This window comes from Sminthopsis crassicaudata, chromosome 3 (assembly GCF_048593235.1).
Source record: "Sminthopsis crassicaudata isolate SCR6 chromosome 3, ASM4859323v1, whole genome shotgun sequence".
Taxonomy (NCBI): domain Eukaryota; kingdom Metazoa; phylum Chordata; class Mammalia; order Dasyuromorphia; family Dasyuridae; genus Sminthopsis; species Sminthopsis crassicaudata.
Genome location: NC_133619.1, coordinates 617,012,189 through 617,039,393, shown reverse-complemented (window position 1 = coordinate 617,039,393; position 27,205 = coordinate 617,012,189). Strand labels below are relative to the sequence as shown.

The 27,205-nt window shown below is 41.5% G+C and overlaps 1 protein-coding gene across 1 annotated transcript; it reads left to right on the top strand.

Annotated features, from left to right (window-relative positions):
* The first annotated feature begins 3,794 nt into the window (after positions 1-3,794).
* LOC141564122 (kazrin-like) lies at positions 3,795-27,205 on the top strand. Its single transcript, XM_074306213.1, has 5 exons — positions 3,795-4,459; positions 6,269-6,370; positions 7,979-8,145; positions 23,135-23,249; positions 24,352-27,205. Exons 1-5 carry the CDS (start codon positions 4,145-4,147, stop codon positions 24,514-24,516), a joined length of 864 nt encoding a protein of 287 aa, XP_074162314.1. The 5' UTR covers positions 3,795-4,144; the 3' UTR covers positions 24,517-27,205.

The following is a 27,205-nucleotide window of genomic DNA, read 5'->3' as shown; positions in this document are numbered from 1 at the left end:
AAAATACATACAAGAAAGACAGACAGAGAGGCAGATGCAGATAGACAGAGAGAGGAGGAGGAGGAGGAGAAAAAGGAGGAAGCAGGGAAGGAAGGATTAATAAAACCTGTCTAGGGATGGTTAATTTCATGGCAAAAAGCCAGGACCCTACACCTTGGCAAGAGACTTGGAAACTCATCTTTCTGCCAGAGATCAGTCTGGCAACTTCAACAGACACTCAGTGATCACAGACCCTGGATACCCTATCCTTGGTCCTGACCTGCTCCAGCTCAGTCTGTCAGACACTGCCTCAGAAGACAGGACCCAGTTGTCTAGATCCCTTGCTCTCTGTCTTTTTTCCCCCTCCACCCCCCAAATGCCACCTCTCCCAGAAAGTAAATGTCTGAGTCTGAATTTGAACTCAGTACTTCCTGACTCTTCATCCAGTGATCTCTACACTGTGTCACCTAATTTTCCCTAGTGTAAAGGGGATTCTTGATCTATTTGGATTAGACAACTTCTAAGGGCCTTTCTAATATGACAAATACCAATAGCTAACATTTGTACTACAGCTAAGTGGCACAGTGGATAGAGTGCCCAGTCAGGGCACTCATTTTCCTGAGTTCAAATCTGGCCTCAGATACTTCCTAGCTGTGTGACACTGGACAAGTCAATTCAATGTGTTTGCCTCAGTTTTCTCATCTGTAAAATGAGCTGGAGAAGGAATTAGCAAGCCACTCTAGTACCTTTGCCAAGAAAGCCCCAAATGATGTCATGGAGACTCAAATATGACTTTTAAAAAGTACTGAACAACAACAAAACTTTATACAGCCCTTTGCAATAGCCCTGACCAAGAAATTCAATATTGGGGAATTCGCTACCTCTTGAAGAGATCCATTCTGCTTTAGGACAGCTTTAATTATTAGGAGGTTATTGGTTTTCCCCCTGACTTCAAACTTAAATTGGCCTATTTGCCACTATAATCAATCTAATTACAAGCATTTATTAAGTGTCTACTGTGTACACTAGGCATTGGGGATATAAGACTAATAATTGAAATAATCCTATTCATAAAGGGTTACATGTGGAGGATAAGTATATACATACACATATGAGTATATGTGTGTGTTGGTATAGAAATACAGAATAAATCTAATGAATAAGTACAAAAGAGTTAAATACCCCTATTGTTCTCCAAGTTATACCTTCTGAGACCAAGCAGGACACATTCATCCAGCACTTAACGACATGCCTGGTACACAGTAGGCCCTTAATAAATGCTGCTGGTTGAGTGACTGACACAGAGCAGCTTCCTAAATGTCTGAAGGCAGTTCCTTAATTAGGATTTGGCTGGACTACAAGATATGGAATGAGGAGCAATATAAAATAATCCTAAAAGGGTAGATTAGAGCCAGGTTCTAAAGATGGACTTTAAATGTCAGCAGAGTTTAATTTTTTTCTTAGAGATAATAGGGGATCACTGGAGCTTGTTAAGTATAGGACTGATGTGGACAGTCCTGTGCTTAAGGAAAATCACTTTGGCAGTTGTACAGAAGATGGATTGGAGTTGAAAGAAGCCCAGAGCAGGGAGATCAGATAGAAAGCTGTTGTAATAGTCCAGGTCAAAACTGATGATGTCCGGGACCAGGGAGGTGGTCTTGTGAGTGGGCAGAAGGAACAGAAGAAGAGATAGTGTGAGACATGGATGGAAGATACTTATCAATTGATTGCTCATAGGGAATGAGGGAGCAAGGGAGAAAGGGAGGAGAGAGAAAAAGAGAGACAGAGACAGAGAGAGACACAGAGGAGACAGAGAAAGAGATAGAAAGAGACAGAGACAAAGACAGAGACAAAGAGACAGACAGAGAGGCAGAGACAGAAGGAGAGAGAGAGAAGGATAGGGGTGACTGAGATATAAAATCAGGTGAATGGAAGACTAGCACTGCTATCAGTAGAAAAGATTCAATGACTATTTAATTAGTTATAACTAGGATTCCAAGACAATTAGGTGGCACAGTAAATAGAGTGCTGGGCTTGGAATAAGGCAGCGCTGAGCTCAAATTCAGCCTCAGAAACCTCCTTCTCGGGCAAGTCCACTGGAGAAAGAAATGGCAAACCACTTAAGTGTCTTGGCCAAACAAAAACCCATGGACAGAGGTCTCTGGGGTAATAAAGACATGACTGAAATGAGTGAACAACAACCAGGATTCCAGGCTCTAAATGGTATGAATATTAGAATCTGAATCACTCACACCCCGAGATTGTCAGGAGAAAGGGGTTCTAAACTGCAGATGGCCATAGAAAGGAGAGCTGGAAGGGTGATCTGTCAGGATATTTTCATATTTCTGGATTCAAATCCTGCCTCTGACAGTTATTAGCTGAACGATCGTGTGCCTATCACTTCTTCCTCAAAAACCTGTTCTCCCTTGGATCACAGATATAGAGCTGGAAGGGACCTTAAAGGACAGTCCAGTTCTCATATTTTACATATAGGGAAACTGAGGCCCAAGGAAGTTAAGTGTCTTGTTTAAGGTCTCACAGATCATACAAATCAAAAGTAGGATTTAAATCCCAGCCCTTGGGCTCCAGGACAGACTGTTTTATAATTGTAATCCATTAACTAGGTCTTGGGCTAAGAGAAGTCCGCTGAGCAAGATCATCTGATCTGGAGACAAGTGGAGACTCAAATACAAGGGATCCCTGTTCTGAGCCGAGGTTGTCTCTGTGTTCTATCCAGCAGTCCCCATCTTGGCTGTCCCTGGGGCATTTACCCAGCTCACCCCTTCCTAGTTAAAATACCTTCCACATGATTGTGTTTCCCCAGCACTGACCACTGGAAGCAGTAGAGTACAGGGGGAAGAAAATCAGATTTGGGGCCCAAAAGCCTGGGTTCAAATTTAAGCTTTTCTATTCTTTGTTCATCAGTTCTCCTCTATAAAGTGAACAAGATAGGAATAACATGTCCCTTATGCTAAACGGAGGCTATAAAGCTTGGGACCTAAGGATGTTTATCCAGCAAAGGAAGGGAGAAAAGGACACTCTGGGGACGTGAGAATCTCGGTTTACTTCATTCTCCCCTTTGGGGGCTCCCACAGTGTTCCTTCCCTAGATTGTGCTTCTCTCTAATTGGGCCCTGCCTCCCTTGTGCTGGTCTTTAAGCCAGGATGGATCCCCAACATCTGCTTCTTCTTTGCAAGTTACAGACCATTCCTGCAATCATCCTGCCACCGTGTGGTCAAGAACTGTAGGGCATCTGGGAGTCACATCCAGGCTGAGGGCACCCACAGAGGGAGGCTGGTGAATTCCAAGCCACTGAATCCAATCCTTCCATTTTTCAGAGGAGAAAAGCAATAGAAACTCAGAAAGGGTCTTCGGGCAGGCAGAAGGAGGGCTCTGCAGACTCTACCCTCTGCTTATTTGAGAGATAATAACATAATATTGTGGGAAGAGCATGCTATTTGGACAAAGGAATTAGGAGGACTTGGATCTGATTCAATCCTTCCTGACTGTAGGGCTTTGGATTAGCCTTTCAGCCGCTCTGGGTCTCAGTTTCCCCATCTGTAGAATTAGGACTAGGACTAGATGATTTCCAAGGTCCCTTATCATGCTTAATGTCTGTCCCTGCGAATGCATATGGTCTATTTGGGGAGAAATGAGTAGAGATGGATTCTTAGGGGGCATAATGTTAGGGAGGAATGAAAACGTACTAGAACACATGAAGAATGCCAGACAGCTGTGCCTGGCCATGTTGGAGATGCCTCTGGAAATGGATATCTTTTTTTCCCTCCTTTCCTATCTCTGCTTCTCTGTGATGTTTTATTCTCTATTTATATCTCTTGATTTTTTTTAATTGTCTGCCTCTCATTCTTTGCATGTATCACTTTCTCTGTTCTCTCTCTTTTCCTGTCTGTCTCCATCTCCCTCTCATTGTCTGTGTAATATTGTTGCTTTTCACTCCCAGCCATATCTCCCTGTCTTCCACGATCTTGCTGTCTTTCTCTCCTGTCTCCTCTCTCTCCTCAGACAATGATAGTAGTGACAGGCACAATATGCCTTCTGCCTTCCTTTCCACATCTTCTTCTCCCTCTTTGTTCTGCTTTCCTGTTCTTAATCCTGACTTTGTCCCTGACCTCATTTCCTCTTATTGTTCTGTCTCTGTCTCTGTATGTTGATATGTCTCTGTTCTGCCTCCGTCCCTCTGTTGGAGTGCTTTTCTCTGACCCCACCTCTTGGTCTCTCCTCAATCAGCTTATCAAAGGCCTCAGACCTGGACCACCACTGGGTGGCAAAGGCGTGGCTCAATGACATCGGCCTGCCCCAGTACTCCCAAGCCTTCCACAACCACCTCATCGATGGGAGGATGCTCAACTCTCTGATGAAACGAGACCTAGAGAAACACCTGAATGTGTCCAAAAAATTCCACCAGGTCAGCATCCTCTTAGGCATCCAGCTTCTCTACCAAGTGAACTTCAGCAAGGAGGTGAGGACAAAGGGAGGGGTGAGATGTCTTCCTACCTGGCTCTGGCCTGGGCCAAGAAAATGCTGGTTCCAAAGCTATGCTGCCCCTTCAAGGCCCTAACCAACTTCTCCATCCCCCTGAGGCTTTCCATGGAAGGAAGCCACCCTCAACAAACTAGCACGGTAGAAAAAGAGTTGAGCATGATAAATGTGGAAATATATATAGAAGAATTGCACATATTTAACATATATTGGATGACTTGCTGTTTAAGGGGAAGGAATGGGGGAAAAGGAGGGAGAAAAATTTGAAGCACAAAGTTTTGAAAGGGTAAATGTTGAAAACTGTATTTGCATATATATATATATATATATACATATATATATGTATATTTGCTTCAAATCATTGAATTAATATTTTTTTCTAAATCATATGCATGGACAATTATTCAACATTAGCCCTTGCAAAACTTTGTGTTCCAATTTTCCCCCTTCCCCCACCTCCTCCCCTAGATGGCAAGTAGTCTGATATATGTTAAACATGGTAGAAATCTATATTAAATCCAATATGTGCATACATATTTATACAATTATCGTGCCACACAAGAAAAATCTAATCAAAGCAGTAAAAAAGAGAAGCAAAATTAAATTATTTGCATATATTTTGAAAATAAAAAAAATCTATTAAAAATAATCATGGAAGTCAAAATAAATTAGATGAAAAGAAAAAAGAGAGAGTTGAGTCTGGATTTATGGGACCCAAGGTTGAAGCTTGGCTCTACCATATTGAAAATTGTATTTGCATATATTTTGAAAATAACAAAACTATTAAAAATAATCATGAAAGCCAAAATAAATTTGATGAAAAGAAAAAAAGAGAGAGAGTTGGATCTGGATTTATGGGACCCAAGGTTGAACCTTGCCTCTGCTATAAATTACTTGTGTGACATGAACAGGCCAATTCTCCTTTCTAAAGTCTTGGTTTCTTCATCTATAAAATGAGGGGATTAGGACAAATGACTCTGAAGATTTCTTAGAGCTCTAGAACTAAGATCCAACAATTAGGCCCATGGAGGCAGGGCCCAACCAGTAGTAGATGATGATGACAAGGATAATGAGGATGAGAATAATAACAATAGAGTTGCCAAGTTGAGTCAGCTCAACAAGGGGCTCTAGGCATGTATGGGGTAGGGTGAAAAAGAATGAGAAGAGCTTCTGTGTAACTTGATGTTTGTCTTACCTCATGCAAATGTTGTGCAAAATAGAATTGGTCCTTGGAGAGTCAACTTTTTATATATATATTTTATAAGAGAATCTGCCTAAGTCATTATAGTAACCCTCAACCTAAGGAAATAAGATAGAATCACTTTTGCCAAGTGGGTCAGATCTGACCCAGATCTGGCCACCAGTCATCCACTCCTCCCAAAAAAAGGTCAATATGGCACAACTGCCTCTGGGGACCTTTGCCATCCGAGTTAGTACAATCAGCATTTAGCAGAGAGATAAATGGATTTGAAATCAAAGGCCTAGGGTTCTAATCACATGCTGTACCATTGATGGATCTCTCTATTAGCAATTCATCTGTAAAATGGAATGGTTGAATGGAATGGTAAATAATCTCTCAGGTCCCTTCCAAATTTAAAGCCTATAGTATTATAATGTACTCCCATTTCTCAGAGAGAAAACTTGAGAAATTGAGGGGAGTTAGAAAGACAACGATCATAGTGGCAAGACCAGAATATGTCTCTTGCTTTCATTGCTAAGATTTCGTCTCTTAAATTCTAAAAGTCCTTGTATTGTTTTCAGCTCATTAGTTTTTTTTTTATTCTTAAAGGTTCTCCAGGAGCGAAGGGCTCGTTGTGAGACACAGAACATTGACCCGGTGGTCTGGACAAATCAGCGAGTGCTCAAGTGGGTACGGGACATTGACCTGAAGGTATGGCACTTCTGGGAACCTGATTAAAATGCAAGTCTAGATTAATGAAAAGGCAAATGTTGGTGTACACCAACATTTTCCTAGGTTTGAGCCATTCTTTAGCTGGTACTCTTTGATAGGATTCATCAATCAATAAGCATTTATTAAGCACTTGATGTATACTGAGCTCTCTGACAAGTAATACTGTCTGCCTTCAAGGAACTTCTGTTCTACTGGAGATGACAATATATACACATACAGAATAGACAGAAGGTAGCCTTAGAGGAGAAAGTACTTGTTTCAAGCACTGAGTCTTGAAGGAAGCCAAAGATTCCAGGAGATAGAAGTGAGGATGAAAATTCTTCAAGGCATGAGAAACAGCCAATACAAAGGTGTGGAGGTGGGAGATGGAATAAGGAGCATCAAGTAGGAAGAGATGGCTAGATTGGAAAGTGTATGGAGAGGTCTTACCCTAGTAATAATAATAATAATAATAATAATAATAATAATAAAAATGTTGTCGTCTAAGACAGTCAAACTTGGAGCACTTGATTTAATTTTTCTAGGAGTCATTATGACATGTGGACTTGGTATCAGGAGACCTGGATTCAAGTCCTGGCTAGTTTATCTGCTTAGCTGTATGATTGTAGAGAAATCCTTATTCTCAACCTCATCTATAAAATGAAGACGTCACTTAATCTAGGGAGACTATGGAGGGGCAGCTAAGTGGTACAGTGGATAGAGCACCAGCCCTGAAGTCAGGAAGACCTGAGTTCAGAAGTCTCAGACACTTAATAGTTACTAGCTGCGTGACCCTGGGCAAGTCACTTAACCCCAATTGCCTCAGCAAAAAAATGAAAAAGAAAAAAGAGAAAGAGAGACTATGGAGTTTTCTACAATTTAAGGGAATAGGGTAAGGCCCCTTCTGCCACATGAGCCAGAACTGTCCCCATGTCTGACCAACAACCAATGATGTCCAGAGGTTCAGGCTACCCCTCCTCCTTTCAGAAAAGGGTCGTCATGGCAGATCTGCCTTTGGAAAACTATATATTATGTGGACTTCAGCTGTGAAATTCTGGTGCTCCTTACTTCACAGTAAGAAAGTTTATAGAAAAATAAAATGTCTCTATGTCATTATTTGAAGTAATGGGGATAGATGGAACTGAAACATTCACACTCTCTTGCCTGGCCACTGCTGTTTAATGGCCAATGGCTGGCAAGGATTAGAAATAGATTCTCCTTATAGACATGCTCGGTGAATTTCTAACCATCTATGCTAACGGCTCACAAAATGGCTCAAAAGAGTCGGATTCATATCCCTCTCTGATTTTAACTACCTATGTGATCTTGAGTAAGTCACTTAAATTCTCTAAAAGTGTTTCCTCAGTTGTAGAATGAGGGGATTGGACTAGATGATATCAAAGGTCACTTCCAGCATTATTTTAGTCCTTGAGATTTCTACTCTTAGAGCCGATGTGACTTACAGAAGATAAAACTTCTTTTTCTGTATGAAAATAGCTAGTCCTCAGAGGAAATGGAAAACTTGGCCTTCATGAACATTCTGTGTTGATACAAAAATTGTGCCAAACAGAGCCAGACTGATCCCCCATCCCCGACTTTGCCCCCCAGGAGTATGCTGACAACTTGACCAACAGTGGTGTCCATGGAGCAGTGCTGGTCTTAGAGCCCACATTCACGGCTGAAGCCATGGCAACAGCCCTGGGCATTCCCAGTGGGAGACACATCCTTCGGAGGCATCTGGCTGAGGAGATGAGCACCATTATCAACCCTGCCAGGTAAGTGGGGTGCCTCTGCCTCTTTCTGAGGCTTTCTGGAGGGAAAGGGGGCAAGACAAGGTACTCCAATTTAGGAGCTAACAAAGAACACCTGTAATTCTGATTAGGGTAGTATGAAGCTTTATTTGTGGAAATTTAGTATTTGTGAGAAAAGAAAGAAAGAAAAGAAAGGAAGAAAAGCAATAGGGAAGGAAGGAAGGAAGGAAGGAAGGACGGAAGGAAGGAAGGAAGGAAGGAAGGAAGGAAGGAAGGAAGGAAGGAAGGAAGGAAGGAAGGAAGGAAGGAAGGAAGGAAGGAAGGAAGGAAGGAAGGAAGGAAGGAAGGAAGGAAGGAAGGAAGGAAGGAAAGAAGGAAGAAAGGAAGGAAGGAAGGAAGGAAGGAAGGAAGGAAGGAAGGAAGGAAGGAAGGAAGGAAGGAAGGAAGGAAGGAAGGAAGGAAGGAAGGAAGGAAGGAAGGGAGGAAGGAAGGAAAGAAGGAAAGAAGAAAAGAAGAAAAGAAAGAAGGAAAGAAGGAAGAAAGGAGGAAAGAAGGAAGAAAGGAGGAAAGAAGGAAGAAAGGAAGGAAGGAAGAAAGGAAGGAAGGAAGGAAGGAAGGAAGGAAGGGAAGGGAAGGAAGGGAGGAAAGAAAGGGAGGAAAGAAAGGGAAGGAAGGAAGGAAGGAAGGAGGGAAGGAAGGAAGGAAGGAAGGAAGGAAGGAAGGAAGGAAGGAAGGAAGGAAGGAAGGAAGGAAGGAAGGAAGGAAGGAAGGAAGGAAGGAAGGAAGGAAGGAGGGAAAGAAAGAAGAAAAGAAGGAAGAAAGGAAGGAAGAAATGAAGGAAAGAAGGATGGAAGGAAGGAAGGAGGGAAAGAAAGAAGGAAAGAAGGAAGGAAGGAGGGAAAGAAAGAAGGAAAGAAGGAAGAAAGGAAGGAAGGAAGGAAGGAAGGAAGGAAGGAAGGAAGGAAGGAAGGAAGGAAGGAAGGAAGGAAGGAAGGAAGGAAGGAAGGAAGGAAGGAAGGAAGGAAAGAAGGGAAGGGAAGGAAGGGAGGAAAGAAAGGGAAGGAAGGGAGGGAAGAAAGGAAGGAAGGAAGGAAGGAAGGAAGGAAGGAAGGAAGGAGGGAAGGAAGGAAGGAAGGAAGGAAGGAAGGAAAGAAGGAAGGAGGGAAAGAAAGAAGGAAAGAAGGAAGAAAAGAAGGAAGGAAGAAATGAAGGAAAGGATGGAAGGAATAAAGGAAGGAAGGAGGGAAAGAAAGAAGGAAAGAAGGAAAGAAGGAAGGAAGGAAGGAAGGAAAGAGAAGGGAAGGGAAGGAAGGGAGGAAAGAAAGGGAAGGAAGGAAGGAAGGAAGGAGGGAAGGAAGGAAGGAAGGAAGGAGAGAAGGAGGGAAGGAAGGAAGGAAGGAAGGAAGGAAGGAAGGAAGGAAGGAAGGAAGGAAAGAGAAGGGAAGGGAAGGAAGGGAGGAAAGAAAGGGAAGGAAGGAAGGAAGGAGGGAAGGAAGGAAGGAAAGAAGGAAAGAAGAAAAGAAGAAAAGAAAGAAGGAAAGAAGGAAGAAAGGAGGAAAGAAGGAAGAAAGGAGGAAAGAAGGAAGAAAGGAAGGAAGGAAGAAAGGAAGGAAGGAAGGAAGAAAGGAAGGAAGGGAAGGGAAGGAAGGGAGGAAAGAAAGGGAGGAAAGAAAGGGAAGGAAGGAAGGAAGGAGGGAAGGAAGGAAGGAAGGAAGGAAGGAAGGAAGGAAGGAAGGAAGGAAGGAAGGAAGGAAGGAAGGAAGGAAGGAGGGAAAGAAAGAAGAAAAGAAGGAAGAAAGGAAGGAAGAAATGAAGGAAAGAAGGATGGAAGGAAGGAAGGAGGGAAAGAAAGAAGGAAAGAAGGAAGGAAGGAGGGAAAGAAAGAAGGAAAGAAGGAAGAAAGGAAGGAAGGAAGGAAGGAAGGAAGGAAGGAAGGAAGGAAGGAAGGAAGGAAGGAAGGAAGGAAGGAAGGAAGGAAGGAAGGAAGGAAGGAAGGAAGGAAGGAAGGAAGGAAAGAAGGGAAGGGAAGGAAGGGAGGAAAGAAAGGGAAGGAAGGGAGGGAAGAAAGGAAGGAAGGAAGGAAGGAAGGAAGGAAGGAAGGAGGGAAGGAAGGAAGGAAGGAAGGAAGGAAGGAAGGAAGGAAGGAAGGAAGGAAGGAAGGAAGGAAGGAAGGAAAGAAGGAAGGAGGGAAAGAAAGAAGGAAAGAAGGAAGAAAAGAAGGAAGGAAGAAATGAAGGAAAGGATGGAAGGAATAAAGGAAGGAAGGAGGGAAAGAAAGAAGGAAAGAAGGAAAGAAGGAAGGAAGGAAGGAAGGAAAGAGAAGGGAAGGGAAGGAAGGGAGGAAAGAAAGGGAAGGAAGGAAGGAAGGAAGGAGGGAAGGAAGGAAGGAAGGAAGGAGAGAAGGAGGGAAGGAAGGAAGGAAGGAAGGAAGGAAGGAAGGAAGGAAGGAAGGAAGGAAGGAAGGAAGGAAAGAAGGAAGGAAGGAAGGAAGGAAGGAAGGAAGGAAGGAAGGAAGGAAGGAAGGAAGGAAGGAAGGAAGGAAGGAAAGAGAAGGGAAGGGAAGGAAGGGAGGAAAGAAAGGGAAGGAAGGAAGGAAGGAGGGAAGGAAGGAAGGAAGGAGAGAAGGAGGGAAGGAAAGAAGGAAGGAAGGAAGGAAGGAAGGAAGGAAGGAAGGAAGGAAGGAAGGAAGGAAGGAAGGAAGGAAGGAAGGAGGGAAGGAAGGAAGGAAGGAAGGAGAGAAGGAGGGAAGGAAAGAAGGAAGGAAGGAAGGAAGGAAGGAAGGAAGGAAGGAGGGAAGGAAGGAAGGGAGGAAGGGAGGAAGGAAGGGAGGGAGGAAGGAAGGAAGGGAGTTGAGTGACTTATGCAGGGTCACACAGCTAGAAAGTATTTGAGGCCAGATTTGAACTCTGGTTCTCTTGCCTTCAAAGCTAGTTCTCTATCCACTGTGTCATACAGGTGCTTTCAGATGTTCTTTTTTTTTTTTAATACATATTTATACATAAAATACATTTCTTGAAATGCATGTTGAAAATATTATTTTAATATGAATGATTTCTTCTGTAATCCTATACATTCTAATTTATGCATTTAAAAATATCGTTCTGAGAACATAGGGCCAATAGGCTTCTCTAAACTGCCAAAAGGTTCTTGACTCAAAAAAAAGTTAGGAACTCCCGATGTAGTCCAATTAGCCCAATCTCCTCCTTTTAATTATCACCCAGAAAGGAGAGACGATTTGTCCACCATCACATAGGGAGTAAGTAAAATAACCAGAAGTCAAATTTAGCAGAGCTTTAACTAGGATAAGGTAAATGGGGCTTTTCCCAGGTTGCTGAAATATATTAGGGTACTGCTATTACTGCCATCCTTCAGTAATAAAGAAATAACCAAATTTATCACTTGGTTAGCAAAAAAGAGTTAGACAAAATAATACAAGGCACTGGTATGGTTGGAGGACCAAAATGATGTAGGTAATATAGATACCAGACAATGGCAGGAAAAGTTGGGGTTTGGTCATTTGAAGAATTCACAATGGTCATTCTCTTTTGCGGAAGATATATTTATTAGGGAAATAGGTTGCAGACAAAATGAAGGGATACAATAGACACCAGGAATGGCAACTATGAAATAGTGAGAGAGCCCTATGAATATCTGAGAGAAACAGAACACCCCATGACACTGGGACGTGCTCTTACTGGCAGGCTAAATCCTGAAGGGGACTCAGCACCCCAAAAGAGTTAGTTAGCTATATGGAGGAAAAGTGGGATTGGGAAGCATAGTGGAGTTAGGGGAGATACCACATGGCATGAGGGAAGGGAAAAGGCACCACAATTAGAACGCCAATTAAAGTGTATCAAGTTCCAAAAGGATTTAACAAAGAACCAGGAACAAAAAGATAAATTTATAAGAAAAGACCAGAGCTTTATGTTACTTATTTGCTAAATGTATGGCTTACAAGTAGATTTGAGGGATGATCTATTCTATTATTTCAGGAACTTGGTTATCACTGATCAACAGATTGTTCATCTTAAAGTTTGCAATATTTGTTGGACTCTACTATAGTATTCTTAAGGCCAGGAGACGTTGGATTCATTGCCAGACAAATTGTTAGAACAATAGCATCTAAAGTCAGGGAACCTCAGGATTATTGCTCTATTTCCCTAGAAGTTGCACCCCATCAGCATCATACTGCACAGAATGCTGGGTCTAGAATAGGAACACTCATTTTCCCGAGTTCAAATCCAACCTCAGACACTAGCTGTGTGGCTCTAAGCAAGCCTGTTTGCCTCATTCCTCATCTGTAAAAGGAACTGAAAAAGGAAATGGCAACTACTCTGGTATCTCTGCCAAGAATATTCTAAATGGAATTGGGAAGGGTCAGACATGACTAAACACTAACAACAACAAAATAAAATTTTATCAAGAGGCACATGGAAATTGCACTTCAAGTGAGCTTTTGCCCAGGCCACCACCTCCATTTATCTCCACCAACCTGCATTTCAGGACATATGTCCTGTTCCTTGCCCCAAGTGTATTTTTTACTACCTGACCCAAATATTAAAGTCTCTATTTATAGCTCTGAAACTCAGGTCCATTGATAACTTCTTGATTTTTCTTTTGTTTTATCTGGGGTCATACAACTAGTAAGTGTTAAGTATCTGAGGCTGGATTTGAAATCAGGTTTTCCAGACTCCAAGGCCTGTGCTCTATCTGCTGCCTATCAAACTGCTCCCTTCTTAATTTTTAAGGATAATTTCATTTTTGCACTTATTTAATACATCATAAAATTGTGCATTATCATTGAGTCCCATGCTAATTCTATGACGTGGCAAAGAAGGTTTGACTCATTTTACAAATGGGGAACTTAAATCCCACATAGATTAAAGATCTTTCCTAAGGAGGAACCACAAAAAGAAGGTTTTGTTTTTGTTTTTAATTCTCACTAACCCAGAATTTGTGATAGAAAAGGAAAGGAAATGTGGGCATGACCCAGCATGCACTCTAGATTTGGGACAAACAGACTTCAAAGGGTTGAAAGAAAGGAAAGATAGGATTGAATGAACTAGAATTCTTTCAGGGATATTAGCCCGGAACAGATGGGAAGCTTGAAAGATGGAATTTCCAAAGACAAATAGATATAATTCTTTTCTTTTCTTTTTATTAAAGCTTTTATTTTCAAAATATATGCAAGTTTTTTATTATACTTTTTTATTTTTCAACATTAACCCTTGCAAAACTTGTGTTCTAATTTCCCCTCCCTTTCCCCATCTCCTCTCTTAGATGGCAAGTAATCCAATAGATGTTCAATATAATAGAAATATATGCTAAATCCAGTATATGTATACATATTATATAATTATTTTGCTGCACAAGAAAAATCAAATCAAACAAGAAAAAATGAGAAAAAATAAAATGCAAGCAAACAACAACAAAAAAGAGTGAAAATGTTATGTTGCGAACCACACTCAGTTCCTATATTCCTCTAGAACTTTGGGTGTAGATGTCTCTGTTCATCACAAGATCATTAGAACTGGTCTGAATCAAGAGATACAATTCTAAGAGGAACAATGGGAATGTCTCTAGAGACTGATGTCAATGTGGAGGAAGCCCATGGAACAACCAAAAGTTTTTTAAAAATAGATTTTTACTTATATCTTTTGTTTTCATATTGCTTGATTTTCACCACTCCCACCACACCCTCTAAATAATTCCCTTGTCATTTCTACTAAAAAAAAAAACCTTTAGGACTCTATCAACTGGACAGAATATTTTCATTCTCCATCATTGGTCACTGACACATTTGGCAAATGGTTCAATTTTATCTTTGGCTCTCCTCAAGATCTGGATCTGAGGCACTCTTTACCAGGATACTGAAGCTTTTTTATCTCTCTGAGCTAAACTTCTAAGGTACTTAGTTTGTCCTAGACTCCCCATTGGGGTATCCCATCTATCTCAAGCAGTATATAAAGCTGGGAGGGTCTTTAAAACAGAGAAATTCAGACCTGAGAAAGCCCTAAGAACACAGAATGTCAGAGTTGGAAAGCCCTTAGAGAATATATAGCTCAATTCCCTCATTTTGCAGGTAAGGAAACTGAGGCCTAGAGAACTAAAATGATTTTCCCAGGATCATATGATTTCACAGCAGAGATAAAGCCAGGTCTCCTTACTCTCAATTTAGTGTTTTTTCCACAAAGCTGCCTTTCTTTGGAAAAGAAGAACATTCCTTTTTTTGCCCTGACCCTCCAGGGTATATTGCATTTGGGGGAGCACCATTCATAGCAACATATCAGGTCCCACTTTGCCAAGGACCAGAAGAACAAACAGTTTGTGTGTCCCTCATGTCTCACTAATGAATATAAACCTAATCTCTGCAGGTAACATACCCTCTGGTTAAATAAAATGCCTGGAGAGACTGTGAACCTTAGGCATGTGTGGTGAACCACTGGAGAAGTCTTAGGAGTTTATATTAACCCATATCTCTGGACTCTGCCCTGACCATCTTTTTTTTTTGGGGGGGGGAATCAAAGCAATTAATCCCTTCTATTTTTGCACTCATGGCTGTATTTGGCTCTGTCAGATCCTTAAACCAACCTTTTCTTTCAGTGTTGCTCTAAGGTCATGGGCCTTAGCTTTCCAGAGAAAATGGCACACACAGATACCTTGCCAACATTCTATCTTTTAAGGCCCCTTCCAGCTCTGACTTCCTATAATCTAAGGCCCCTGCAAGCCCTGTTTTTGTACCCCTGCCATCTCTCCCTCCTGGTTTCCTTTTCACCCTTAGAGAATACCAGCCGAGGCTGAACATTCAGTGATACCAGTAACTCCCAGAACTACTCGAATAATGATTAATGAACTCTCACCTTGCCCATCCAAGTGATCCAGAACCATTGCTGTCATCATACAATCCTGTTCTCCATCACCTACTGTTTCCCCTTATTCCTATCCCTCCCCACCTCCCTCCATGTCACATACTAAAGCTAACCACCCCTTCCACTCTTTGAAATGTCTGCTCCCTAGGAAACAAACATGCTTCCATCTTCAATCTTTTTCTTTCTCATCTTTTCATTTTTTGGTTCTCACTGACCCCTGGCTCCCTCCTGATGACACAGCCTCCCTGTCCACCATTTCCAGAATCAGCTGCATCTTCACTCATCCCCCTCTGACTCACTGGTTGAAGTTGCTCCTCATCCCCACTTTCAAGCTTTCCCTCTATCTCCATCACTCAGTCACTGCTCTTCTGAAGTTCATTCAATCCATTTCCACTATCCAATAAAATCCTAGCAGCTGCTGTCCATCAAACTTCAGAAAAACCTTTTACTTCACTAAGTTCAATCTCTTTCCCCCTCAACTTCTGCCCTCATGTTAGGTCGGATTTTGTTTTTCATTCTCACTAATCCAAAACTTGTGGTAAAAAAAAAGGTGGGCGTGATTTAGCATGCACCCTAGATTTGGGGCAAGCAGACTTCAAAGGATTGAAAGGAAAGAAAGGTAGGATTGAATGAATTAGAATTCTTGTAGGGGCCTTAGCTCAGAAGGGATGGGAAGCTCATGCATATTGTCATTTTCTCAAATATTCTGACCTCCCAGTTCCTCAACTTGCTTATTTCCCATGACCTCCTTCTCTACCATCTCTCATCTATACCCAGAGATGGTCATGAAAATGAAGCTTTTATGGGTGAGAGCAAGATCAAGGGATTTTAGTCAAGAAAACACCCCTTGATCTTGTCATCACCCACAAATATTCTACTTATGTGTTCATAAACCTTGAAATGCTTTTATCTGATCACCATCTGTGGTCATTCCACTTCTCCCTCTGCTTTAACCCCACAAGCCCTGTTCTTCATCCACTGATGAAAAATGTGACTTTTCAATCCTATCCATATGAACCCCAAATTCTTGACCCTTCAGTTCTCTCCCAGGCCATAGCTACAATCTGTTGTCTTCCTTATCTTGACCCTCTGTAAGTCAGTCCAACTGTATCCTGTTGGAAAGAAGAAGGAGGAGGAGGAGGAGAAGGAGGAAGAGGAAGAGGAGGAGGAGGAGGAGGAGGAGGAGGAGGAGGAGGAGAGGAGGAGGAGGAGGAGGAGAAAGAAGAAAGAAGAACACGGCTGTGGAGGAAGATTCTTTTACTCTCCATCTTTTATTTTGTTCCCTTACCCTTGCACCTGTCCAATTCTGCCAGACTATTCTGAAATAAAGGGTCTGAGAGGCAATAATAGCTCATTCTTCATCCTATGAGCTAGAAAGCTTGAGAGTATATACTCTTAACAGGAATGGTCCCCAAGTGATGATGCATCCTGAGATAAGTGGGCAATGGTAAAGAATATTTTTTCTAAATAGGTTTGCCCATCAGTCCATAAGAAATAATATGGTACTATAGAGTGCTTACCTTAGAGCTGAGGAATCTCACCTCTAACAATAGCCATGTGATGCAGTGATGACCTTTCTCAGACTCTATTTCCTCATCTATAAGATGGAGAATATAATAGCATCAACCACACAGTTATTTTGAGGATCAAATGAGATATTTATAATATTTAATTAATTCAATTAAATAAGTATGATTATTTAATATCATAGAATTATTTACGTAAAGTGCTTTGCAAATTTAAAAATCAGGACTTGATTATTGGTTATTCTTTCCCATCCTCTCGCCCAGTGCCCAGCATGTCCTCCAGAAGGGGCTGATGAGAAGACTGTGGGCATGTAGAGTTGACCTACTATAGACCCACTGATCCAGGAAACTCTCTGGAGAGGTGTGAAAGCTTCCTGTGTCCTCAAGCAGAAATGCTTTCTGGGAAAACCAATGTTATCACTGAGTCAGGTCTCATCTTTCAGATCTCAAGCTCATAATATGATTTTTGTTGTTATTTAGTTGAGATGGAGCTTAATCAGAGCTCTCAATTCCTGATTCTCATTCAGCCCTGTAGGCAGGTGCTGGCCATCTGGTACTAATTCAGAAAAGCCTCATTAAACTCATTCAGCTGCTTTTCACGAACCCTCTGCACTCGATACACCCCTCCCCTTTCCAGTCTATCTGATACCTCAACTCCTAGCTCCCATTCTCAGGAGGCAGCCCTCCGTGTCAACATCCAGATTATATTTTCTGAATTGCTACATTCTTCAATGGGATTTTCATTAAGCAGACTGTGGGCTAGACCTTATAGGTAGGGTTATATTCCTCAGACATTGTAGAATGTTGGATTTGGAACTTTGAACACAGAACATAAGCTCTGGGATTACTTTAGAACATGCAATGTCAGAACTGAGAGGGATCTTAGAACACAGAAGGTGAGGACTGAAAGGAACCCTTGCACATAGAATATTAAAGCTAGAAGAGAGCAGGAGGTCCTTAGAACAGAGGATATCAAAGCAGGGAGAACTCTTAGAGCCCAGAATGTCAGGGCTGGGAAGGCCTTAGAACCCAAAATGTCAGAAGTGAGAGGGCCCTTAGAACTCAGAATGTCAGAGCTTGGGAGGAAATTTAGGATCTCAAATGGCAAAGCCAGGAGGAACCCCAGAAATCATCTAGTTAATTTTTCTCATTAGATATAAGAAAAAATACATTGGCTGAGCTAGGATCAGAACCATGGTCTCTTCATTCCCAAAGAGAACAAATCTAATCCTTTTTCCATATATGAATCATTCAGCTGTTTCAAGTACAATCACAATATTCTTAGTTCTTCCTACATATTCCCAGTTTCACTGATTCCACATTTGTATGACTTCTTCCCTGTCCTGCTACTCTCCAGTTTAAAGAATGTCCTTCTCACACTATTGTTCTACCAAATGCCATGTTTCAGATTGTGGTCTGACCAGGGCAGCATGCTAAGGAAGTGTCGCTTTCTAAACCTCAAAGTTCTGCCTTTCTTAATGCAGTCCAGTGTCACATTAGTTCTTTGGCTCTAACCACAACACTATTGACTCATGTTGAATTTTTGGTCCACTAAGAACCACATCTTTTTCAAATTGGCATGTAACCATGGTTCCTCCATTCAATACTTTCGAGGTTGACTTTTTGAACCCAAATGTAAAACTTTACATTTATCCCTACTGAACAATTCAGTCAGTTCTCCAGCCTGTCAAGGCCTTTTTTAACCTATTGCACCAGTTTCTTAGCAGTTACTTCCACATTTGCATCACCTGAAAGTCTGCTAGATATATCATTTATATTATTGAGAGCAATGTTTTTGCCTTTCTGCTACTGAAGCATCCTAAGTGGAAAAAGTCTTGGTCTTACAGAAACAGGAATCACATCTGAAGCCTGCATGTCTCCTGGGAGATTCAAATTCACTCCCAGGGTAGGACAGTCTTAGAAACCCCTACTGGCTTATTCCATCTTTTAATTATCTTTCTCCATATTGATGCATCCCTCAACATTCACAGCTTATCCTGCAAAATCTCGTTTCTTTTCACAACAGCCTATTATATTTCCTTTGCTGCTCTGCAGTAGGGTACGAGATGGTTCATTAAGACATGTGAGCAGTGGAATATGGTTAGAGTCACAGTCTCCATCTCACCCTCACAGCCTTTTTCTTCCTCTTCTAACCTCCACCTCCCCCTCACAACCATATCTCCCCTTTACTTCTCCTTTCCCTTGCTCCACCCCAGACCTCCTCTCTGCTTTTTTGTCTTCCTTCTTCCATACCAAGATTAATGAGTGTCTCTTGGAAACAAATCATTTCTTCTTGAACATTATCGTAGCAACAGAATTTTCCATTACTGTCAAAATTTTCCAATTTTCTTGTTAGTATTCTCAATAAAGGGGAGGAGGGGGAACTCATCCATTATGAAGCAAAATAGACTTGACCTCTATAATAGGCAATAAAACTTCAGTGCTGTGAATAAGTCAGCTTCATGCTGCCTTTTTATTCTCTGTAGTCTAGAAATCCTAGAAATGGAGAAAATTTCTCAACTTCCTCTAAGCAAAACCCCAATATGACTGGGAAATATGGGTTGAAACATTCAAAGTAGTGATACTAAACTCAAAAAAGAGGAAGCACTAAATCAGACATAAGGATCTCTGTGGGCCACATATGGACTTAGAAAACCACATATTAACATCATCTATGTTTTATTGTATTTTTATTTATTTTCTTAACTATTTCCCAATTACATTTTAATGTGGTGCTAATTGTACTTGGAATTCTTGTGAACTTTCTTAAATGTTGTAAGTTAGAGGGGATGTATGTTTGAGATCTCTGTTTTGTTTTGTTGAATTTTTTTGTCTCAATAGTATTCTATTTTTCCAAATACATGTAAAAATACTTTTCAACATTCATTTTTGTAAGATTTTGTGTTTTCTCCCTCCTTTCCTTACTTTCCCTCTCCCCAAGTCAGCAAGCAATCTGGTATAAGTTATATATGTGCAATCCTTTCAAAAATGTTTCTATATTTGTCACTTTGTGCAGTAAATAACAATAAAAGGGAAAAAACTATGAGGAAGAAAAAAAGGTAAACAAAAAGGTAAAAATACAATGCTTTGGAGTTTTCCATTTTACCACTAGCAAGCTTTATGAAATTGCAATGATTATCTTTTAGTGAGAAAAAAGGGTTTTTTTTTTTCTTTTCTTGTTTAGTTCTACGTCCCTTTTTGAGGGAAGTAGATGTCTTCCTTTCAGGAAGCCCCAGTTCAAAGTTAGCCTCAGAACTTAATAGTTATGTAACCCTGGATGACTCAGTTAACCTCTGACTGCCTCTGTTTATTCAACTGTAAAATTCAAACTGTAAAAACTGAGATCTGCCTCCCAGGTTTGTTATGAAGATCCAGTGATTTAATATTGGTAAAGCCTTAGAGCAATACCTGACACAGAGTAGGTACTTATTATTTGCTCCTTTCTTTTTCCTTGCTCTGTTCTGTCTCAACTTTTCCAAAGCCAAAAGCCCTAACAAAGTTGAAGGACTTCAAAGCAGTCAATTACCAGCATTTATTAAGCACCTACTATGTGCTTAACAGGGTGATGTTGGTCTCCTTCCCCTCCTCCACTTTCATCACCAGCCAGTCATCAGGAACAGCAGATTCCATCTCCACAAAAATTTCTCACCTTAATTGCCTGACCCACACCACTGCACAGACAAATAGCACATACACCCTTTTGCCCAGGAGCTGGCAACCTATTACCGGGCTTGATGAATTAGCTCTAAAAAGCAATTACAAGGCAATTAATTGGACAGCATTGTCGCCCGGGTGCCCATATTTGAACTCTCCATGCAATAATTCTACCCCACAAATTGGGCAGTGGCATTCAGGAGGGACTGAGCAGCTTTGGAAGACTCTGGGAGTTCTGACACCCTGACTTAGCCCACATGGGGGCCAGCTAAGCCCTTGATCACAGGCTTCTACCAAAGTCCACTGGAGTAGTCTTTTACCAGAGGGCTCTGGGAAATTCTTCAGTTTGGGGGATGTTGGAATCTAGGAGTTGGAGAGACCATTGGTAGAGGAACAGTGCGATATGGAAGAAAGAACCTCAAAATAGATAGGGGTCAAGGGAGCTGATGGGCAAAGCTTCCCTATGTCAAAAAAGAAGAACTAGCTAATATAATAACAGCTAACAATTTACATAGTTCTCTAAGCTAAGCATTTTACAAATATCATGTCCTTTGATTCTCACAATAACCCTGATGGGTAGGGAATATTATGATCCCTATATTACAGACACAGGTTAAAGTTAAAGTCCAGGGTCAGACATCTAGTAAGTGTCTAAGGCTGGATTTGAACTCCAGTCTTTCTGACTCCATCCACTGCACTGCCAAGCTGGTTCTCTGCTAAACAGGATGAGCAGAATGGGAGGCACCAAACGGGGTACAAATATAAAAAGAAAAGCAGTTCCTGCCTCTACTAGAGACATAACAGCAAATATAAAGATAAGTAAACACAAATTATGCAAGTCACTTAACCTCTCTGTCCCTCAGTTTATTTGTCTTAAATGGGGGAAGTTGTATTAGATTTAATCAATTCAGCAAGCATTTGGTATTTGGTGGGTGGAACATAAGTTTGTGAATCTTGACTTAGTGGGTATAAACATGGGAGCTAGGGGGTAACGTAGTGCACAGAGCACTGGGCTTGAATTTGGAAGATTCATCTTTATGAGTTCAAATCCAGCCTCAGACACTAGCTGTGTGAAGTGTCTGGAACTGGATTTGAACTCAAGTCTTTTTGACGTCAGGCCCAGCACTATCCATTGTGTCAACTAACTATCATATATATGTATATATATCTTAGTATGCCATTATGTGCTACACACTGTGCTAGACAGTGGGAAGTACATATGCAGAAATGAAGTGGTCCCTGCCCTCAAGAAGCTTACACTCTAGTAGGACAGATAGCTGCTATCCAGATATAAAAAATTAATACAAAGGCATTTCAGGGACCAAGCACAACAGGGAATCAAGGAAGATCTCCCACAGAAGATGATCCTTAAATTGAACTTTGAAGAAAGTTAGTCATTTCAAGAAGTAGAGGCAGGGAACTTCAGACATGAGGGATAGTTTGGGCAAAAGAATGAAGGTTAGAAATGGAATTACATGCATGGTGAAGATCAAATGGGTTAATCTAAGTGTGAAGTATGTGAGGGAGAGTATTGTTTCGAGTAGCCTTGAAAAATATGAAGAGTTTTCAAAATCAAATAGAAGAGTTTTAATTTTTAGAATGTCCCTGAAATGGCTTAAGCAGAAGAGCAATTTGGTCAGACTTCTAAGATGATCTTTGAGTTCTCTTTTATCTCAAAATATGCAGCCTCTCCTGATCCATTGCTTGTCCCATTTTCAGTCCCTGAATTTGAAGGACCTATTAATCTATCCATTCATCCATCTATCTGTCCATCTGTCATATCTATCCATCCATCCATTCATTCATCCATTTATCTACCCTGCTATCCATCTATCTATCATCCGTCTATCCATCCATCCATCCATCTATTTGGACATGCATCTATCCATTCATCCATCTATCTATTATCTATCTATCCATCCATCCAACTAACTATCCATCCATCCATCTATCTATCCAGCTATCTATGCCATAGACTTCTGGGTCTTACCAAATTTCCCAAAGAGCTTTTGTCCATCTGGCCAAGTAGTTAGTAAGACTATAGTCTAATATGAATTATATAGTCACCTCAAATTGGACAAAGCACTTCCTCTCTGGGTCTATAAAATTAAAATGTTTTAGTAGGTTCTCTAATGAATATTTTTTAAATCTCTCATTTCCTGCTAATAATCACAGAGGTTCCCTTCCTACTAGGTTCACCTTTCTTTGTATCCCAGTACCAAATATTCTATGCATGTAAAAAGCATTTAATGTTTGGGGACTGACAGACTGTGTGACTTTAGACACATCATTTATCTCCTTTTTATATGTTGCCTCATATTTAAAACATGGACTTCAAGCTAAATGATTCCAAGATCCTTCCAGCATTAAATCCTTGGGAATTTGTCCATGCTGATCAATGTTTATGGGTCCCATTCTTAAGAATGGACTGGTGACAGGGACGTACCTGATAGAGTATTCTGTGACAAAGGATTGTAGATTCTGACTTAAATACTCCCCTTTCTGAGTCACACCTGTATTTTCCACTTCAGAGCCCTGTGCTCTTGAGCAAGTTCCTTCTCTCAGTTTCTGTTTCCTAACTCTGGGGTGTAGGAATAATGGCTGAAGAGAAGGGGAGGGGGAGTTGGGTGTTCTTTGAGGACCCTTCTACCTTGCAATGATCCTGTAACCCAAGAAGTGACTAGTGGTGGTAGAATAGTTTTTTATCAAGTGTCTGCATGGTTCCATTATGTTCAGTAAAGAGAATGGTTCTAATGAGTTCTAATTTCATTTCTGCTCCTTGTTGACTGTATGATCGTGTGCAAGTAGAGACTTCATAATTCTGGGCCTCAGTTTCTGCACTTGTCAAATAGAAATGAGAAAAGTTTGTCCTGTCTACAAATCTATCCAGAAGTATTTACAAAGGGCCTACTAAGATATAGTTGACTATCATCCATTCAGGTGGTTGTTTCTCTCCCTTCCCAGTGTTACAGGCATCCGAGAGGCTGAGAGGTTTGGGACTCCCCCAGGAAGGGCTTCCAGCATCACCAGACAGGGGAAGGAGGAGACCAACAGCAGTGTCAAATACAAGACTGGCCGGGTAAGATTCTGGGAATCTCCTACTCCATGTCCCAGCCCCTCTCACCACTGGGTTTCAGTAATGGTAAGAGATAGGGGACCTGAGCTCTGCCTACTTTTGAAGTCATTGAAAAATTATTTCATTTTTTGTGAGTGGGATGAGCCCTTCCAACTGTGACATTTAATGTTTTAAGTCTTGTTCCTCTGACATTCTGTGTTTAGAGGGATTCCACTTTTTTGGGCCTTCCTCCTCCCCCCCTCCCTGCCTCCATGGTTTTGACATTTCATATTCTAAGATCTCTCCCAGCTCTGATATTCTAGTTCTAAGGGCCCTCCCAGCTCTGACATCCTGGGTTCTAAGCTCCCTCCCAGCTCTGACATCCTGTGTTCTAAGGGCCCTCCCAGCTCTGACATCCTGGGTTCTAAAGGTTCTCCCAGCTCTGACATCCTGGGTTCTAAGCTCCCTCCCAGCTCTGACATCCTGTGTTCTAAGGGCCCTCCAAGCTCTGACATCTTGGGTTCTAAGCTCCCTCCCAGCTCTGACATCCTGTGTTCTAAGGGCCCTCCCAGCTCTGACATTCTGGGTTCTAAGCTCCCTCCCAGCTCTGACATCCTGTATTCTAAGGGCCTTCCCAGCTCTGATATCCTGGGTTCTAAGCTCCCTCCCAGCTCTGACATCCTGTATTCTAAGGGCCCTTCCAGCTCTGACATCCTGGATTCTAAAGGTTCTCCCAATTCTGACATCCTGGGTTCTAAAGGTCCTCCTAGTTCTGACATCCTAGATTCTAAGCTCCCTCCCAGCTCTGACATCCTGTGTTCTAAGGGCCCTTCCAGCTCTGTCATTCCATGTTCTAAGGCCCCTCCCAGCTCTGATATCCTACATTCCAAGAGCCCTCCCAGCTCTGACATTCTATTTTCTAAATTCTCTCTGAGCTCTGACATTGGGTTCTAAGGCTCCTCCTAGCTCTGACATTGAATGTTTTAAGGTTACTCCTATCTCTGACCTTGTATGTTCTAAGACCCCTCATTTCTGACAATCTCTGTTCTAAAGCCCTTCCCTGATAACAGTCCATATTTGATGAGCCCTTCCAAATCTGACATTCTATGATTCTATTTTTTTCTAGTTACCACTAGGGAAGATTGGAAGGGGATTCAGCAGCAAAGACCTTGACTTCCACGATGACTACGGCTCTCTCAGAAATGAAGATTGCTTTGATGATGACCCTCAGGATAGACCAGATCAGTGTCGTCTAGAAAACTACAGTGGACTGGAGGTCACCAATGTGTAAAAAATCACTTAATTCCCACCAATCTCATGGGCCAAGGAGAAAATCAAAGGGGAAAGGAAGGTGCTTATGAAGAACCCACCCAACTGGGTATACATAGAAACTTTGAGCTAAGTGACAACATGACATTGTCATCTTGTTAGCCAAGGAACACTCCCCAATTTCTACACTGAACAATTTTATGGGGATGAGCTCCTGCTGGACAGTGGAGGATCCATACCCAGAGAGCTCCAGAAAAAGACCCTAACTATCAAAATCCTTTCCTGGACTGTTTAAATATCCCTTCACCTGAAAGTAGCAGACTAAAAAAGATCCTTCACAAGTTACTAGGAGCGTTAAAGTTCTCAGGTTCTCAGACCTAATTTCAGAGGGAACTTAGAAGTTAAACCATCTGTGAGCTGTTCCTGAACCCCAGACCAAGCCACCATGAGTGGGGAAGACCCATATTGCCCACACCTTCCCCTCCCCGTGTCCTTCTAAGGCTAGCTGGTGGATTAACTCCATATTTCAGACACTGATTTGAATGAAAGGAAGAGTAACTTTGGAAAAGGAAAGTGATGACCCAGCAAACAACTGCCCTTTTAGCTGGGATAGCCTGTGGAGAAAGCAATGGGCAGCCAAGGATGTTGTCTTTTTGGTTTGATGTCCAAATGAGAGCTTCACCTCCTATTTTTTCTTTCCCTTTGGTTTCCAGGGGATCCTCGGGGATTCCCCCGACTTCCAGACTCCAACATAGATTGTCCTGTAGACAGCAGGCAGAGTGGATAAAACCCAAGTTTTAGAGACATTGGGAATGCTCACTCTATTTCTTTGCTGCCTATGGAATCTTGGGCCTCAGTTTACTTGTATATAAACTGAGAGACTAGACTAGATAATTTCTGAAGCTTCTTCTTGCTCTGCTTCTATGATCTTGTGATCTTTCTTGGAGTATTGACTCTCTCTGTATGAGCTTGGGCTAATCATTTATCTTTCCCGAGTCTGGTTCCTCCTTTATAAAATGAACAGGATGGACTATATGACCTTCCACCTCTAAATTTATTACCTTATGATGTGAGGCAGGTCCTGGACTTTCACCAAAAGAGTGGTTCTTGGATTTGGGGAAATGCTTAACAAATTCATGAAGGGTAGAAGGGGTTATTCTGCCTAAAATCTTGCAGGAGAGGGTACAGTTGTTTAAAAAAAAACTGTGACCATGCTTAGGGATGGTACTCTTGAGGAATTACTGTATGCACATTGCCTGGAAAAACTAAGGGTTTTTTTCCTTCTTAACGAAGCAGACTTCAATACCAGACTCATCCAAGTGGCCAGTCTCTCCACCAGTGTAAACCTCAACCCATTGATCTAGTCTCATACTGTGTAATTCTTATCCATATTTTTCCAAAAATCCTCCAAAAGAGATCCACTCAACACTCGGCCTTTAGTTCTTTTTATACTTCATGGATGCATCATACTCAATCTGTCCATTTGCTGAGGCATAAAATGAGGAGATAAACGTTCACCAAGGGTTTCCACCATGTCGTGGAATATGTCCTGTGCATTGTCCAAACGCAGGAGGAGGAGGTTCTCCAGACACTTCTGATAATGAATGTGGCACTGTGCTGGTTGCTTCGGGATCAAAGATACCACCAAGATCTTTCAATGAGATCCACAGCCATTAAGAAGAAATCAACTTGGCCATCCACATGGGAAAAACTAAGTGGATGAAAAATGTGTGATACTCAGATTAAGATATTCTGTAGAACGGGTGACCTGTTGAATTGGTACATCAAGACATATATACACTTGAATGAAAGATGTTATTGAAATAGTCCCCTATTTGCAAGAGTTTGCTTGAGACAAGAGCCAAGAGGAAAATAAGCTTAATTCTTCTCAAGAGTGCCATTGTCGTCTTTAATTCAGGGGGACGTGGGATTGAGGGGTGGGAAAATCTTGTTCAGTATTCAAATAATGAATTAAGGTTTTTTAATGACTCCATTACATGGAACATAACATGTCTGCTCACGCGAGTCTTAACCAAGATGTAAGGCCAACGGAAAGGAACCAAGAAGGTTTCTTCTGCAATTGTCATTGCATTGTGACCTCCGCCTAGTGACCTCACCTGTCTGTGCCTCAGCGTTTTCATCTGTAGATCAGGGACAGGGCACCTTGTCCTCCACCTACCTCACAGGGATGTTGTGAGGACTAATATGCACTAATTTCTGTAACACACTTCATGACGTCTCAGAAGGGGCTTTATGGCAGTGGGCATCCTTCTGCTTCTCCCTTCAAAGATGGGGGAGCAAGGCTTTTTGTTCTAGCTCTCATTCACTTCAGTCTCACTCATAATTCATATGGAAAGTCAGGCCAAGGGCTTTTAAAATTCAGTCTGTTTCCAAATGGTGTCAAAATGATTAGATGCAAAGGAGAAACAAAGTGATGGTCAAATAAGCAATTGTACTGAATCTTTCATTGGATTGACTGCATTCATCAGATAATTTAACACAGTGCTAGACCCACAAGAGGTGCTCAGTAATTCTTTAAAAGATCTCATCTAATTGCATGTAGATATCGGGGCAAAAACAAAATTTCAAAAATGAATGCCAACTAATGACTGAGACAGAGTTCAATCTGTTTACACATCTATTACTAAGACTAATAATTTGTTTTAACTAAGAAGGTCTATATTAAAGCCATTGATATCTGTGTGAATAAA